This window comes from Colias croceus, chromosome 22, assembly GCF_905220415.1.
Source record: "Colias croceus chromosome 22, ilColCroc2.1".
Taxonomy (NCBI): Eukaryota; Metazoa; Arthropoda; class Insecta; order Lepidoptera; family Pieridae; genus Colias; species Colias croceus.
This window is the reverse complement of record NC_059558.1, coordinates 2,406,026-2,424,826: the sequence shown is the minus strand read 5'-3', so window position 1 is coordinate 2,424,826 and position 18,801 is coordinate 2,406,026. Positions and strand designations below refer to the sequence as shown.

The 18,801-nt window shown below is 33.4% G+C and overlaps 1 protein-coding gene across 1 annotated transcript in view; it reads right to left on the bottom strand.

Moving 5' to 3' along the window:
* The window catches only part of LOC123701939 (facilitated trehalose transporter Tret1-like), a 52,474-nt gene extending 47,342 nt beyond the window's left edge, over nucleotides 1–5,132 (bottom strand). The window contains exon 1 of the mRNA XM_045649573.1: nucleotides 5,103–5,132. Coding sequence (XP_045505529.1) covers nucleotides 5,103–5,110 — 8 coding nt within the window. The 5' untranslated portion in view covers nucleotides 5,111–5,132. The remainder of the gene's footprint in view (nucleotides 1–5,102) is intronic.
* Nucleotides 5,133–18,801: the final 13,669 nt, after the last annotated feature.

Sequence of the window (18,801 nt, the reverse complement as noted above, 5' to 3'; positions counted from 1 at the left end):
AAACCCTTCAAGTTACGAAACACAATATCTTGTAGTTAATTGCGTCCCGCGGTTTCACTCGCGGACAAAACCATGAGCAATTGACTATTTTCATGCTAATAAACACTAAACAGTTGGTGTAGGTTAGCCGTGAGAGGACGGACGGACGTATCTGTATACACAAAACTTTCATTCTACTTTTCATACAAATTTATTCTTTTCTTCCTTTCTTTTTGCAATAAAATAACATATACATGTAACAATTTTAAATGCCTAACCCAACTGCGCCAGGAGAGGGTTGATGTTTTCCGAATTTACTTTTTACTTTGTCACACTGTAGCGATGTGATTTGTCTGATTTCAGTTACAATATGAACATACCTCTAAAATTATATATTTACTAGTATTATAAAGCTGAAGAGTTTGTTTGTTTGAACGCGCTAATCTCAGGAACTACTGGTTCGATTTGAAAAAATATTTCGGTGTAAGATAGCCCATTTATCAAGGGAGGCTGTAGGCATATAACATCACGCTAAGACAAACAGGAGCAGAACACTGCGGGTAAAACCGCGGAGCACAGATATGTAGTTATAAATAAACATAAAGTCATACTAAAACTTCTTATAACAACAAAACATACTAAACGTTACATTCTAACAATATAACAAAAACAATATAATTTCGTAACACTCGCAATTTGCATTGAACTTTTTAAAAGCTTTCTGTATTTAGAACCTAGACCTCTTATTACATTTCTCTTTGCTTCAGCTATTACATGCACTTTGCTTTGTCTTTGACACTGTTTTTAAAGGCCATGATTATACAACAATAACAAGAATTTTAAAATCATTTTTGGTTTTCTGTTTTGTTTTTATACTAGTATTAAAGTTACGCCCCGTTTTGTCATAATTTACTATGAAACCTTTTGCCACGATTATCGATTTTTTAGATAATATTATTAGACATTACATTACATAATGAGCACCGAAAATTTCTTTTATTACATTGCATTTACATCAAACGAGCGAATGTTGATTCTTACCCCACTATGTCAAATTATTTTAGTGTAAACGGGCGTAGAGCATTCTTTCGTTGTTCTTAGTGCGTTCGAAAAGATTCTATGCAATGTTCTAATACTGAACAACACTGAATACGAGTTTTCGTTTAGGTACACTAAAAATTCACCAAAGAATGCTCTAACTCTATGTTCGTTTGATGTAAATGCACCGATAGAGACTTCAACCTCCGTTACATCGTGAATATCGAGAAACATACATTTTACAAATTCAATGAAAAACAACGATATTTTAACAACGCGTTTTGAAAGAAAAACTCTCATAGTTCCCGTTCCCGTTGGATTTCCGGGATGAAACCTATCCTATGTGTTAATCCAAGTTACCCTCTCTATGTGTGCTGTTTTTCATTGTACTCGGTTCAGTAGTATTTGCCTTAAAGAGTAACAAACACACACACACATCCTCACAAACTTTCGCATTTAAAATATTATTGTAGATTGTAGATTTAATAAATATAAATACATTCTACTGCAGTATAAAAAAAAATTTAACTCAAACAATACAAAGAATAACTCACTTCATCAGATAACATGAAACACGTTTTCAGGACAAAATTATGTTCTTTTCAGTCAGTCCAATTTAAAACAGTTGTCCAAAAAAACCTTCATTTGAATATAAATAAAACCCAAAAGTTCCGACACGTTTGCGCCATAAATAAAATTAAGTCGAAAAAAATTTCACACTTAGGTAATTACCTCGACTCCTGTTGATATATCACCAAAACTTCCCGCCTGGAATCATTTATCACATTTAAATTTATCCAATTATCTACGTTATTAAAGAAAAAATAAACAGACCAAAAAATAAAGCAGTTTGTTTCTACACGCAAACCTCGGGAACTAATGGACCGATTTCAAAAATTATTTCACCTTATCATCCATCCATTTCATATCGGCTATATTATAATTTGTACCCCGGACGAAGCCGGAGCGGACTGCCAGTACATTATAATTATAGAAATACTTTTATGCAACTATATTACTCGAAAAATCAGTAATTTAACGACCAAGTTCATACTTGAGAACTCTTGAGAACGCCCATCGGTGTGTTCATTTTTACTTTTTAATTTAATCTTAATTTAATATTTTATTTCACATTTTATTTCATATGGAGCTAACCCAACTGGCATTTATCTATTTTTAAATTTAACATTATAATATCTCATAAAAAGAATGTCTTGACAGCTATAATTCTAACTGGCCAGTGATAATATAACCGACCTCTTTGCTTGTCGTAAAAAGAAAAAAAAAAATTAAAATTCATTTCTGTCCTTTATGAGGGACTGGGGCTCAAGGGCTTATATTTCTCGCACTTATAGCAGAATCAATCATCGTTTCCGAATAGATGAGAGCAAAATATATTTTGCGCTTTGAAAGTTTATTTCTAAGAAATATTGATTTGTAGGGAACGTGGAAATAAATGTTCCTTTACTTCCTTCCTTTCTTTAATAGCTTTGCTCGTGTGGTTTATGACCTAAATAAAAATAACTTTTTAATAGATATAGCTTGGATGTGAATCAATGTATGCAAAATGTTTATGTTTAAGGCTCTTATATAGCCGTAAAAGAGTCAGCTAAAACGAAAGAATTTTGGCTAATCTGCGTAACTTTCAACCGAGTCGATTCTCATAGGTTTTTACGCTTGAAATAGTAAAAAACATTTTAGAATTCACATTCATAAAAACTAGGTATATGGTCATTATTATTTGAAGGACTTATACAGCACAAGCTTTCCGCCCGCGGCTTCGCCCACGTTTATGAAGAAAAACCTGCATAGTTCCTGTTCAAGTGGGATTTTTGGGATAAAACCTATCCTATGTGTTAATCCAAGTTACCCTCTTGTATGTGTGCTTAATTTCATTGTAATCGGTTCAGTAGTATTTGTGTGAAAGAGTAACAAACACACATACACATATATCCATCCTCACAAACTTTGGCATATTTTATAATATTAATTAATTAATATAGTAGGATTTCATGTTTAATAAAATTACGTTAATACCAAAGATGATAATTTAATGCATTAAAACATATTATAATAAATATACTTTGCATATAATTTCTTACTATTTATTGAAATGTTAAAAACAAGTCCTATAAGAAAAAAAATTGATAATAAAAAGCCTTCTCTACACATGTACATAATCTATCATCCAACCATACTCTATCAAAATTTATCCATCCAAAATCGTCAAAGAATAAAACATATAGTACATATTTATTTATTATTCGTATGTGTTATTTTTATAAGATGTCTCTCAGAGATAGGTCATGTTAATCAGGATAGAAATAGTATTGCTATCAAAACTGCTTCGCTAGTCTAGTCACGATTAACGTTATTATTTCTTGGCAATATTATTATATGGAATTATAGAGTAATAGATAGATTTTACCTATGACTACAGTTAATAATAATAGTATTGTTTGTGTAGTTAATTGTTTACTAATACCCTGACTTTGCTTATTGTAGAACATGAAAAGCCAATAATATTATTTTCCGGTTATTATACGTAAATTCGTATCTGTACTGAAAAAAAAAAACATGACACAAATTACCAAAAAAATGTAGCCCACCTCACTAGGTAGAGACAAAACTTTGATGGTAAAACAAAACTGCTTTTAATAAAATTCTAAAACAGAAAAACAACGAATCTTCTCTGTGTACCGAAAATTAGTTTAGATACGTGAAAAGTTTAACGTAAACCTAAGATTTAAATAATTATCGTACGAAAAAACCTAAACCGTTTTATTTATTTTGTCGAACTATCGAGATAAATGTGACTTTAAAGCAGTACAAACACAAGGCACTTCGAGATAAGGAATCTTAAAGGGATGAAATAGGAATTGAACCTTCTTTTGAAATGGTTATCGCGATCTAATACGATTTCCAAGACCTTAGAAAGCTTGTAGGAGAATTGAAGGCAGGAAAATAAATAAAGAGGAAGATAAATGTAAAAGTTTGAATCCGAATCGGTCGGTTTTGTATATTTTATTTATGGTAGAGCCTACCATAAATGTAGTACCTGATGTTACGTTACCAGAGGGACTGACTTCCAAGCCTGAGGTCGTGGGTTCGATTCCCACCCGGGGAAAATATTTGTGTGATGAACATAGATGTTTGCTCTGTGTCTGGGTGTTAATTATCTATATAACTATTATGTTTATCGGCCATCTGGTTTCCATAACACAAGCGAAAGCTTAGTATGGGATCAGATCGTGCCGTGTGTGAAAATTGTCCTGAAATATTTATTATTTATTTATTATTTGTTGTTAAGTCATAATATTTTTTCATGAAGGTTTGGTGTTCAATAAACTATACTAATAACATGTGATGTTTCATCAGAGCAATGAAAGATGTTGCAAAAAATGTTATGATAACTAAAGTTGCGTGGGTTAGCTAGTATTTTAATTATATGTAAGTTATCCCAAAATCTAATTGCATATGTACACATGTATTTCTGTTGTCAAATAAAGAATTTATTATTTATTATTATTATTATAGTATCCACAAAATATAAACGGGATGTAGTTAGAGTCTAGAGAACGTCGCAGCTTGTAAGTAGTTGCAAAGCATAAATATGGAAAAAAATTGGAAGTATAGATACGCACGGTGGAATAATATTATATTATTTCTGGTTTTTATTCATATTTTGGTTTCTATTTAAGTAAGCGATTGCAGATTAAAAGAGTTCATTTAATCTAAAATGAAATAAAATAATTGAAGGGACGCAAAATTTAGAGACGTACAAACCGTGGCAATAAATTCAAGTCATGAAGCAAGTAATTTACAATATTACACCCTTATAAGACGCAAGAAAACTCACACAATCAAGTGAACGAATACAATTACACAATAATAGATCTCCAAGGACGATATGATGTCCTGGTACTTTAATATTTTTAATTCTATTATGTACGCGTGGAAATTTATTTAAATTGATTTAATTAAAATTTAAAATGGCGCCGCAATGTTTGTGTTTGTTGTGAACAAATAGTTACAGTATGTCAATAATATTGATATTAAAATTCTAGATATTTCGAAATACTTACCGTTGCATTGTAACGCGTCCGTTCACTGTGAAAATCTATGGTGGACTGACGCCCGCCCGCCTGTTGTTTAAGGGTTTGGATTTATATAGAGCTGATATTACAGCTGTGAATAGCGAAATCATAAATAAAATATTATGAGATAATGACAGGGATATGAATTAGTTTGTTTGGTAAACTCTGGAAATGTCCAGGAAAATTTGGAATAAACATATATACATAATATTAGTAAATATATTTTTTTTATTTATTAAGAATAAAATCAGTTTTACTATGTTGTTAAATTAAAATGGTTGAATAGATACAAATATCATTCGTAAGACCCTAAACATAAAAATGATGACATTTCATTTTGATATTTTAAACTAATCCCCAAACAGATAAAGATGCGGCAAAGATTAAAAGTCAGCTCAGTGCTTTCATGAAATAAACTGAAACATTTATTTATTCGATATTTAAAAAAAATGATTTTAAAAAATACTTCAAATTAATTGAAACTGCCTGCCAATAGTCATATTAACAAGTATAATAAACATTTTAATTCATCTTTATATACACAATTTATTTACTAGCACAACCAACGTAGCAGCTCTATATAATTACCACATAAAAGGAGGAAAATGGTAGCCTCTCGCAATCAACCCCGCGCTCGCCGCCCCAGCAACAGTTTGCTAAGAAATTGCCAGTGTAAAAAAACTTTCCCATCATATCGGGTAATGTATTAAGCTCATACACAAAATTCGCTGAATCGAGGAGAGAAAAAAGGGCAAAAGGGCATATAATATTATTATGAACGGGGTTTATACAAGTAAGAAGTATCACGTCACGTACATATTTTGTAACATGAGGAAACTGGTATGGAACTGGTATGGAAAAAGGAAAAATACAAAACCTGTATTTCTAAAAGCTCCAGATAATAGGTATTATCTGGAGCTTTTAGAAATATAAAATTCATTATCTCGTAGCGAAAGTATTATCGAGGTAGTTTTGTAAGTTATGTAGTAGGTAGGCTCTATTTTAGTACAAACTTAAGGTATTTAAATTATCATATTACATATTGATAATAATAATAAACAAATGAATCAGACAAAATAAAATCAAACACTGGCAACATACCATCTCCCGCGAAAGCTGTTATAATCCGTCGGAAACGTAACGTTTCTAAGCATACCACATTAGTCTTGTAATAGCTGTCTCTCTAAATTAACCGTATTATACCCAAACCCATGCGTAAACAACACAAATATTTTGAACTATATGTTAAAGAGATAGAGTTGAAAATCAAATAGCATGTTTTTCCTAGTTTCGTTTTACGTAAAACTTAATTGATCTCGTCAATCATGACAACTCGATTCGCTGTCAATTTACGAGGGAACGAATACACTTACATATTTTATCCTGTCGATAAATCTTCGCTAATAAAAACTGCAAATACAGTGTCGGTACGTTTGCTTGGTAATATTTTGTGGAGATGTGTTTCAGGATATAGTTTCGAAACTGATGTAGCGATTTTGAAAATTCTTTCACAGTAGGAAATTCAGGCTACTAAACCCTGTATTCTTTTGGTTTAAGCAGCTATAAGAATTAAAAAATAATTTCTACAAAAAGCTTTTTAGGGTACCATAATAAAAATCGATCAGGCATGGGACGATCATAAATTGGATGAGATTTTTCTTTTCAGTTGCTATTTAATAGTAATAATTGAAATATATAGTATATTTACTAGTATAGTAAAGTGTAATAAATAAAAAAGAAATACATATATATTGTATTTTGTACAGAACCCTTACTATCGCAAGCACGATTCGCACTTGCCCGTTTTTTTCGTTGCGTATAAAAAAGTCTCCTATTCTTCAAATGACTGTAATTTTGTCTGGCTAGTTAGATCTATTCACTTGTAGTAACGATAGCAGTCTGTAATTAGTGAAGTCGGGCGAGGTCAGTGCAAGCTAGTGTATAAAAAGGTTTTATTACCTAGCTTAATAATGTCACTTCCTGAAAATATCCCGTGATTACTTCAAGCCAATGTTTCGTTGTAATGTGATGGAGAAACGATAACTATACTGATATTATAAAGCTGAAGAGTTTGTTTGTTTGAACGCGCTAATCTCAGGAACAACTGGTCCGATTTGAAAAATTATTTCGGTGTTAGATAGCCCATTTCAGCATAGCCCATAAACCGCGGGGCACAGCTACTAATCTCAGGAACTACTGGTCTAATTTGAAAAATTATTTCGGTGTGATAGCCCATTTATGAGCATAGCGCGGGGCGCAGCTAGTTTATAAATAAAGATAAGTACATATTTTTATTCACAACGTTTTAACACAGTGTCATTTTTAAAAAGTTATATCGGCTTCAGATTGTGAATAAGCAAAATACATATATAGGTACGCGAAAAATCAATTCTCTTTTCAGCGCAGTCGGATAACAAAAATGTGTAGTTTATCCGATTAAAAAGTTAAACCTTCACTTAAAAATTGTATTAAATGGTGAAACCATAGTTAAACTGTGGTTAAATGCAGTAACTATTTATATTTATATTGAACTATTGTTTTAATTATTATTATAAATACATATTATTAAGAAGGAATATCCTTACTAAAACATGTTTAAATGAATATTTACTAACATAGTATTTGTCTACGAATGCCTACGTAAACACATTGGTAAACCATAACATGAAGATTCGCACAATATTTGATCTGGTAGGTATTTGCAGAATCTCTGAATATATAATTCTGTGACTGTCTCGTTAGCTTTATATTTCTATTGATATTACATACTATTTATTTCATAAATATTTATATTTACCTACGTTACTAACAAACGAATCTTTTGAATTTTAGATATTTTTTTTTTTTTTTTATATTTTTTTTAAAGGGCTTTATCGCTTTGCGATAACATCGCCCTGTTGAGGCATATTACAATAACATACACAGTACACACACATAACAATTCACACTTTCTTTAAACCCAATTCCGCGATCTTGACCAGCATCCGGGCTTCCTCCGACAACGGAAAAGCCAGGATGCTGTTTACAAACCCGACACTGTACGATTTATTCCTAAACAAACTTCTTCTTAAACCTTCGTTCCGCACACATTCCGTCAAAATATGCAACACATCCTCAATGCTTCCACATTCGTTACAGTTTGGTGAATTAACTACTTTCATTAAGTATGCGAAACTATTTGACGCAATGTGTCCAGAACGTAACCTCAATATATTCTTAAGTAAATTCCTATCAAAGGTTACATTATCAATCCAAGGTTGTTGGCTAACTTGTGGTTGGATAGTCTTAAACCAAATTCCCTTCATGCGCGACCTCTCGTCAAAATACTCTTGCCAATCATCCCTACATTTAGATTTAATAAAACCGAAATATTCCGAATAAAGCGGAGAAACAGCGAGATGTATCCCATCAGATGAAGCTTCTTTAGCGCATCGGTCAACATCATCATTTCCTCGTAAGTTGATGTGGGAAGGAATCCACTGTAGTACTACGACCTTATCTTCGGATTTAAGGCTTAAGATTGATTCCAAAATCTGGTAGGCTATCGGTATACCTTTCCCCTGAGAGGTACAACGAGCCAAATGTTGCAAGGCACTTTTTGAGTCCGTCAAGATAACAATTTTTTTAAGATTAATAGACCGAATATATGATAATGCCTCTGCTATTGCAATTAATTCAATGTGCATTATTGAGATTTTGGAATCTATTTTGATCTTAGTACAGCATCCCAAAGATGGATCCAGAAAAGCTGCACCCCCTCCACTGCCATCCTTAGAGCCATCAGTATAAAGCTTATAATAGTCTAAATATTTCTGGTCGATAAAACGGTTACAAATAGAGTTTAATTCTTGGCAGTTAAACGTACGTTTCGGGCGGTCTACAGAAGGGATAGAAATGAAAATTATGTTTCGAAGATCGATGCTACCAACCCAGGTATTCATAGCGAACATTTCGGGCAAAGCGCTACTGTGCATAGGCAATGAGTTCAAATATCCATGAGTATAAACAAGCAGAGGAAGTCTTTTACCTATCCAATACCTGGAATTACTATGGGTTGTTAAATTTCTTATGACCTCGACTTCTTTGCTGTTGTTGAAGGAATTACATTTTAACCAGAATTTCCCCGCCAAGTATTTCCGCCGAATTTGGAGTGGAGGGAGACTTAGCTCACACTCCATCACGTGGATAGGGGTACTGCGAATATAGCCACCTATGGCGCGCAAAGCTTGATTTTGAATTCTGTCCAATTTAATAAGATTAGATTTGAAACCATTGTCATATAAAAAACTCGCATAATCCATTCTACTTCTTATCAGGGAAATATATAAGCGTCTTAAATGTCTTTGATGTATACCCCACCCTGGCCCGGACAATACTTTAAGCAGATTAATGAACTTACAAACTTTTTGAATAGTTTCCTCTATATGTTTACGCCACCTTAGACGGCTATCCAACCACAAGCCTAAGTATTTATATTCCTGTACTATTGATAAGAATTGACCGTCAATATCAAAATCAAAATAACCCCTAAAACCACCCTTTTTAAAAACGCAAACTTTACTCTTAGACGGGGATATTGAAAGTCCTAATTTCGTTAACATACAATTAAGGTCTTGACATGCAAACTTCAATTCGCATAACGCAATATTTAAAGTATTGTTCGATACATATAAAACCATATCATCAGCATATTGAGAAATGTTAACGTTTTGAATAGATTTACATATATTAATTGTCGCTACATTAAAAAGAAGAGGCGATAAAGGGTCTCCTTGAGCCAAGCCGCGGCATGTATATCTAGCCACATCACAACCGTCAACCCGAATATTTAGCTGCCTTTCCTTCAAATATAGCCATAAATATCTACATATTCTTGCTCCAACGCCCAATGAATCTAAAATATTTAATAAAGAAGTGACGTCTACATTATTATAGGCATTATCTATATCTATAAAGCAAGCTACAGTAAATAAATTTTTAGAGAAACCAATTTGGATTTGGGACACTAACCGAGTGAGACTGCTCAAGCACGACCGCCCCCTACGAAAGCCCACCATATTTTGCGGAAGCAGCAATTCGTGTTCCAAATACCATTCCAGCCTTTTGTTCAAAATAGTATGAAAGATTTTACAAACACATGAGATAAGGGAAATAGGTCTAAAAGATAAAATAGAATTCGAATCCCTGTTAGGCTTGGGTATGGGAATTATCTTAACCTGACGCCACTGTGTTGGTATGGCACCGGAGCTAAATACCAAATTATATAATTTAATCAATAGAATTTTGCCAGAATCAGGAAGATTTTTAATCATAGAAAAGCTTATATCGTCGCGCCCCGGAGCAGTGTCTGAACTTTTTATTGAATTTTCTAACTCCTGTAATGTGATATAAGACTCTAAATTACTGTTTGCTGAACAAAACCGTGGTTGTGGGGGTAACGCATAATCGGGTGTTAGGCTATTGAGTAAATCTACAACCTTCTCTTTATCCACACAGTTGTTGCTAGACTTTGAGGCATGGCCTTTAATCCACCGCATTTGTTGCCACATATTAGAGGCTGAAGTTGTTTCATCAATAGACGAACAAAACTTCTGCCACGCCTGACTCTTGGCCTTCCTAATTAGCCTTTGAGCGTTACTGATTTTTTCATGCAATGTATCTAAATTTTCTGCAGATGGGTTACGCCTGAGATGAGCCAAAGCCAAACGACGTTCGGCTACCGCTTTGGATAAGTTTGGATTCCAATAGCATTTAGGAATAAATTTATTACAAGGATGTTTCGGAAATTTAATATAAGGGATAAATCTATCAGCAGCAGACTTTAACGCGCGTTCAAAAAAATCATAAAATTCCTGTATATTTTCCGGATTGCTGTAATCGTTAAAAGTATTTTCTAAAAATAAAGCATACGACTTCCAGTCGCTTCTTTTAAAATTACGTATTTTAATCGTTTCATGATTAGGAACAACTCGTATAGGAGAGGTTAATTTAATAATGAGGTGATCGCTGCCAAGAGATTCATTACTTACATTCCAGGTAAAATAAGTAGCCAAATCAGAAGAGACAAATGAGACATCTGGTGATGACTCCTGCAATAATCCATTGACATACCTTATTCTTGTTGCGTCTCCGTTATTTAAACAGGCAAAATTGTGTTCTAACATAGAATCGAAAATAAGTGTACCTCTACGATCTACTTTGTTGGACCAAGAAGTATGATGAGCGTTAAAATCTCCTAAAATTAGTGATTTGCTATTTGTAATAGAAAAAATATAATCCCAATCGTTTTGTGTTGTTGGTATACCGGCCGGGCAATAAACAGATATTACATTCTCAATATGCTGACAATTTAAAACCCGTATATGTAATAATTCAATTCCTGTATTTGAGCAACGTGAATTACAATTATAACCTCTAATAGACTTATGCAAAAGAATAGCCACGCCACCATAAGCGTCGGCTCTGTCTGATCTGTGAATTACATAATTACTAATTTTAAAAAATGAATCGGGTGCTAACCACGTTTCACTTAAAACGGCTACATGAATTTTTTCTTGGCTCAATAATGATTCTAAAGATTTAGCTTTCGGTCTTAAACTCTGACAATTCCATTGCATGATACCTATACTTACATTAATAGACTGACTATCCATCATCACAAAATGAGCTAAATACAGACTTTGCAGTAATTCCACTCATCAATTTATGTAACACCCATTCAGTACACATAATAACAACACGCTGTATCTTTACCTCTAAGGAATCCTTGCATGTAGCTATTTTATATAAACGTGAAAGAAACCGAAAGAAACTTAAATCCTTAAAACTGTCCCTACTTGATTTCTTGACGTGTTCCTGGTCTCCCTCCCGTTCCTCATTTCTTTCAGAATCATCACTCCAATTCATTTCGGCCTGTGGAGCTTCCGGAGTATTGAAGGGAGATGGTGGACGATACTGTCTCTTTTTTTTTAATATGCTCCTTTTGCTTTTGGGTATCGTAAATAATTGAGACATTAACTCTCTCGGCCTATCCTCCTCTTCCTCTTTATTATGTGAATTCTCTTCATTTTGGGTGGGGAGACAGGGGAATTCGTCTAAATCAATTTGATGAGGCTCGGGGTTAGCGTTATTCCCAGGTGCTGGTGACGGTGGGACGTATAATGAAAGTGCCTTCTTGAATGTGCAATTAAACTCCGACATAAGCTCTCTAAGTCTTCTTTCTTTCTGAAAGACTGGACATACCTTCTGCAAGGCCATGTGATTACCGGAACAGTTCACACATTTAAAATACGATCGTGTCACAATTTTCATGATCGCGAGAACACTTCGGGCAAATCACTTTAGTCGACGAACATTGGAATCGGCTATGTCCGTATTTCCAGCACCGAGAACATTGCGTCACCGGAAAAATATAGGGGTCCACTTTAATTCCGAGGCCATAAAGGAAAACATGAGATGGAATAGAATTTCCTTTGAATCCCAGCCGAAGTGCTTCGCATTTAATCCAAGACGCGGTCCCATCAAAATTTCGTTTATTGAGTCGTTTAATTGCCACTATTTCACGTTCACACTTAAGGTTACTTAAAATATCCTCGTCACTAGCCTCTAAATCTATATCCCGGATAACCCCGTAAGACACACCCACCTCCGAAGTTTTGTAACATCTCCACTCCATATCTTTAAATGTTTTGCACTCGATCAGAGATTGAGCGTTAATGTCCTCGTCAAAGGTTACTATCATTTTATAGTTATGTGTGTATTTGACCCGCTTAACTCCCTTTATATTATTATTTTTAAATAATTTCGCTAGCGTTAATTGTTTAGGAAGCTGCTTAGTGCTAGTTACGCACACATCCACTCTTTCCTCTGAAGTTCCGCTCAACCTCCGTACCGCCTTCCGAGATCGCGAGACCACATTCCACCCCTCCTCTGATGTATCACTCCCCTCAACTGTCCTAGTCCTCTTTCTGCTCTGTTCCACATTCTCACATTCCACACTTTCCTGCATCGTATTATCCATGTTCGATCTTACTACTTCATCGATTAATACATTATTTAAATCTTTCCTAGGATCCGCCTCTTCATACTCACTCACACACACACTGTTACTATCCGCATGCGACATGCTGGCGCCGTGCGCTCAGCACCGTCACGCTCGAGCGTGACCAAGTTTATACACAAGACCAAAAACAAACTAATATCCCGCAGAGAAAAACAGACGCGACCACTCGCACGAACGCCGCGACGAGACTCGAATTTTAGATATTATTGTAGAAAACTTAACAAATTATATTATAAATGTTAATAAAGATTTTTTGTGTTATTTGAATGTATTTCTGTAAACCAAAGTCGATGTCGCTCACTTCGCTGTCCTTCCCTATAAGCTAAAAAAGTTTCATATATCTTTAAAACTACGCAACGGATTTTGAAGCGGTTTGTTATAGATAGAGTGTTTAAAGAGGAATGTTTTAGTATATCTACCTATATACTTACAAAAGCGAAGCTCCACGCGGAAAGCTAGTTTAAATAGTTTTTTATGTATCTAATACAAAAATACATATGAACAATTGTCACAAACCTCCGAACGTTATTTCATAACATGCAACACAACAAAAAATGCCGGAATATCTTAAAGAAAAATTTGTGTTTAGAGGCAACAACGATGTACTTGTTCGGTCTACCGAAATGCTTCGACTGCGAATGCCACCACATCTCACAAGCTTCTACGATAATTCGTTTACCGTTCAGGCAATCAAATTGTGGAATGCTTTACCTGGACCAATAAAGAATGCACAGTCCTTAAATAGTTTTAAAGTAATGTTACGCAATTATCACCTCTCTTGCTGTACTTAATATTATATACTCCGTTATGTTTATTATTATGTAATTTTTTTCTCTTATTCGATTGTAAATATATATGTATTTAATGTCTTATATTGTATTTATTTATTATGTAAATTTTTATATTATATATTTATGCTCTGCCCTACTCCTTTCCTTTAATTTAATTTCTCTCCGTACGTCTGGTTGTCTGGAAGAAATCGCTGCATAGCGATAAGACCGCCATTTGTTTGAATGTATTCCTAGGTTAAGTTTTATTGTAACTTTCAATAGCAAGCAATAAAGAATTAATAAATAAATAAATAAATAAACATATGAAATATTTTCAAATCAAGCTAATGTATGACTTTTATGCAAAAACTCAGCGAAGCGTCGATGCATTGTTCCCCTTTCTTCATCACGGCAATGGCGCGTTTTCAAATGTATATTTTGAAACAATATAATATGAGTTTCAGCTTAATACGTTATACTGTAGTTTGAACTATACATCCACTGTCAATAAGGCATCCAAGGCAACTGAAAATCAGTAATATTTCACTGAGTGCCAGGCCTATTGTGGCATACATATTTAAGTAGGTAGGTACCTATTTATTTCGTCTTCAATGCATCTTTTTTCATGTGTCCACAATAATCGTATTTTCATTTCATTTCATAATACACTCTATTTAAAGCTGGGGACCTCGTAAAAACGTCCAAACTTTCGTTGGAGAAAACGGGAATGCTATTACGTCTCGAAGGACCAAAGGTATAATCCTTGGAAACTTGTATTATTGTTGTTTACGAATAATATTTATATGCATTTGAACATGGTTAGTATGTAGTACAATAACTTTGAATGAATGAATTAATGAAGGCATTATTAATTATAAAATATCAAATTGTGTTACGGTGCATTTAGACCAAACATACATACCTACCTAGAGCTAGAGCAAGAGCATTCTTTCGTGATCTTTTTTTTCTTTAGTGTAAACGAAAACTCGTATGCAGTATTGTTCAGTATTAGAACATTGTATATAATCTTTTCGAATGCACTAAGAACAATCAAAGAATATTATGTATTAGGTAAGCTGTTACAGGAAGTATGGCAGAACAACGTTTGCCGGGACTACATTATACCTAACTAGCTTACCGCCCGCGGCTTCGCCCGCTTTGTCTAAAACCTAATAAATTATATACTAAAACCTTCCTCTTGAATCATTCTATCTAATAAAAAAAACCGCATCAAAATTCGTTGCGTAGTTTTAAAGATTAAAGCATACAAAGGGACATAGGGACAGAGAAAGCGACTTTGTTTTATACTATGTAGTGATGATACCAATCTCTAACCAAACTTTCACAATTTTATTCATCAATGGAGTGCTGTGATCATCATTACGAAAACAAATAATAGTCGAGCAGTTATACTAATTGGACGATTCAATTACCCGATGGGGCCGCACCTCACCGCTCGAGTTTATAGCGAATTACCTTCATTGCTTTACATGTTGACAATCTGTTATTTTTACATGATGTTTACATGTGTGTGAAGTTTTGTGTAGTGTGTGTGTGTTTTTTTTATGTATGTATATGATTGGAAGGTTCAAATTAAATCGGTTGGTACCTATATGGTTTGAAAATATTTATAATAATATTACATTAGGTAGATATCTTATATTCATTTTACATTATATTAATCTAATATTAGGTATTGGGTAGGTTAGGTGAATTAAATTTTCTAATTTTCTCCTGATTTTCGTAGTTTGTTACCATTTAAATTTTCAAATAATACTTTAGTTCTCCAATGAACGTGCTTATTTTCCTATTCACTTTCTAATTACAGTTCATATTATGTACTAGATACAAATATCAACACATTATATCATACTCAAAAATGTTACAATAAGTGCAAATTAGATCATCAAGATATCTAAAATTCTTGACGATTATTCAGTAAACCACTGTAAAAGGCATTTGATACATTTTCTTTATAATAATAAATGAATTTGAATTCATATTCATAATATGACAATACAGTCTATTCTGACAACGCTTCAGGGCAAAATTTAAATAAATGTAAAATGGAATTACAGACACATTTTCCGATTTCCGATGATCATTAAAGAATGCTCACATTTTATTTATTTATTTTATTACTGACTGAAAATCCAAAATCTTTTTATAAATGCAAAGGTTTGCCTGTATCTTTTTATATATTTTTAAATAGTTTTTTGAAGGTTTTTTGGTATGGTATAATAGGTTTGACCCTTTTTGTCGGCACGTAAAACCGCGGTTCACAGGGAGTATATAAATTTATAAGAATTCTTCAAAATAGTACCCTATTAGTGGAAGAAAAACGTAACTTTAAAGTATTCCAAAGAAAATCACCATAATGCCTCCAATTTATTATTTTAGCGTACATTCAGTTCAAAAACGGGTAAACCTTGCGAACATATTTCAAATTTCACGTACAAAGTTGCATTCAAGTCACGAAATAATTACAACTTTATGCAAAACTAGTTGCGTGCCGCGGTTTTACCCACAGTGCTCCGCTCCTGTTGGTCTTAGCGTGATGATATATCCTATATGCCTATAGCCTTCCTCGATAAATGGGATATCTAACACTGAAAGAATTTTTCAAATCGAATCTGTAGTTCCTGAGATTAGCGAGTTCAAACAAACAAACTCTTCAGCTATATAATATTGCTAGCTTTCCGCCCGCGGCTTCGCCCGCTTTGACTTAAACCTAATAAATTATATACTTAAACCTTCCTCTTGATTCTTGAATCACTCTATCTATTAAAAAAAAACTGTATCAAAATTCGTTGCGTAGTTTGAAAGATTTAGGCATACAAAGGGACATAGGGACAGAGAAAGTGACTTTGTTTTATACTATGTAGTGATGAAGTTATAGATTTCACGTACCTAGTAAATTTTGCGTTGAAGTCACGAAATAATTACATAATGTAAAATGTTAAGCGATTGTTTTCTGTTATGTTAATTGTTAAGGTCTATATTGGCGTGCGGAAGGTTAAACGTTTAAAAATAATATGGAATCGTTTAGGAATGCTTTTATAGCGTAGCTTTGATTTAAAAAATATTTTTGTTTTGTACACGTTTACGGTAGATTCAATTATTAATATGCAACAGTTCTTTTTTTATATTTTTATGCTGGCGATGTCTATAAAAAATAAAAATATGAATTAGTTATTATAATTTTTATAGTCCATGATCCTTTCGTTTTGGTATCATTGAAAAGTGTGAAAAATGTTTATTTAAATTTTACTTTTATCTCTTACATATAAATTATTTTTTAAAAATAATTAAAATTAAATTAATTATTTATTAAAAATAAAACAAAAATATACAACAAGAATCAAATATTTAATTTAGTAATAAAACCAACCGCTAACAAAACACTAAAACTGAAAGCCTTGAGTACCAGGCGAGCAAAAACAGCAACGTCCTTATTACCACAGCACAAGGGACACACGATCCAAGCGAACGTCTCGTCTTCATACAATTGTACCAGGATATCATCGGCATTCAGGAGCACGTAATTTTCTAACGGCTGCCATACATATAAAATTGAAGATTCTAGAACGATTACCGAGATGACAATCTGTGAATATTCAGTCCTATTAGGGTGAAAATTTACAAGAAGCTCTACATTCAAATTCTTCGTTATATTAGTATAAAAGTTTTCGATGGGTTTCGAACATAAAAATGCTCTATTTCAGGCTTCAGCATGCCTGTTATTATTTTTAAAAGGACAATTTTCACAAACGGCACGATCTGATACTAAGCTTAAATATTTCGTAACATATTTGCTTGAATGGACATAATATAATTTATTATTTTAACATCTTTTTTATCAGCTTTACCTGTTAGTTTGTATGTTAAACCGACATCAAACTTTGTACACTTATCAAGGATTGGTGACGATATATGGGATTCGATTCCATGGGTTTATGTTTTTTTTTATATTTTTACTAATTTTCTAAGTACACTATGATATTATAACAGACTAGGAGAACATATACCTCAAGTATATATCGGATAGGATTGAACGTGACTTTATAAATTGGAAACACGTGTATTTTCTCCAGGATAAGACAGATACTCAGCAGGAAGACCAGCTTCGATGTGGAGTGTTCGCCAGCTAGCAGGTTTGCTGTTAAAAAAGTAATAAATGTATAACTTGTACTTGAATAATATACAACGAGAGTATGAGACTAAAATGTACAGTGGTTTCTCAAAAATCTCTTAATAGCTCTACGCCTTTTTTTAAGTGGGAAAATCTTGCATAGATACCCACGGCCCCCGGGAGACTAGCCCTACGCCTGATAAAACTTATAACAATTATATCCTCTAAAACTTATAATAATTATATACTATAACCTTCACCAAGAACTATCTATTAAAAACTCCGTAGCAAAATCCAATCCGTAGTTTAAAAAATCAGGAATAGGCACACAGAAAGACTTAAAGCAGGAAGCGACTGTGTTTTACTATGTAGTGATTATACACAACATTACAACAGCTTTAGTCGAAGTAATCATGGTAAAAAATGGGCAAGAGTTAAAAAGGTTGAGTGATCTTGTTACAGGCTTGACCCTTGGAACCCGTAGTGGCAACAAAAAAGCTCTGCTGAAGACTACGAATTCGCTACAAGTTGCCTAATTTTGGAATTTCAAAAGGTTAATTTCTGTGACTAAATCTTTGTATTTTAAAACGAAAGGTATTTTGAAATTGTGTAAAAATTTGTCGCTATTATATCAAGCTTGGAGCTATAAGAATTGTAAGATTTTGGGCTAACAATATCATTACGTCCTGTTTTTACATAATGTTAGTTGATTGTCATATCTAT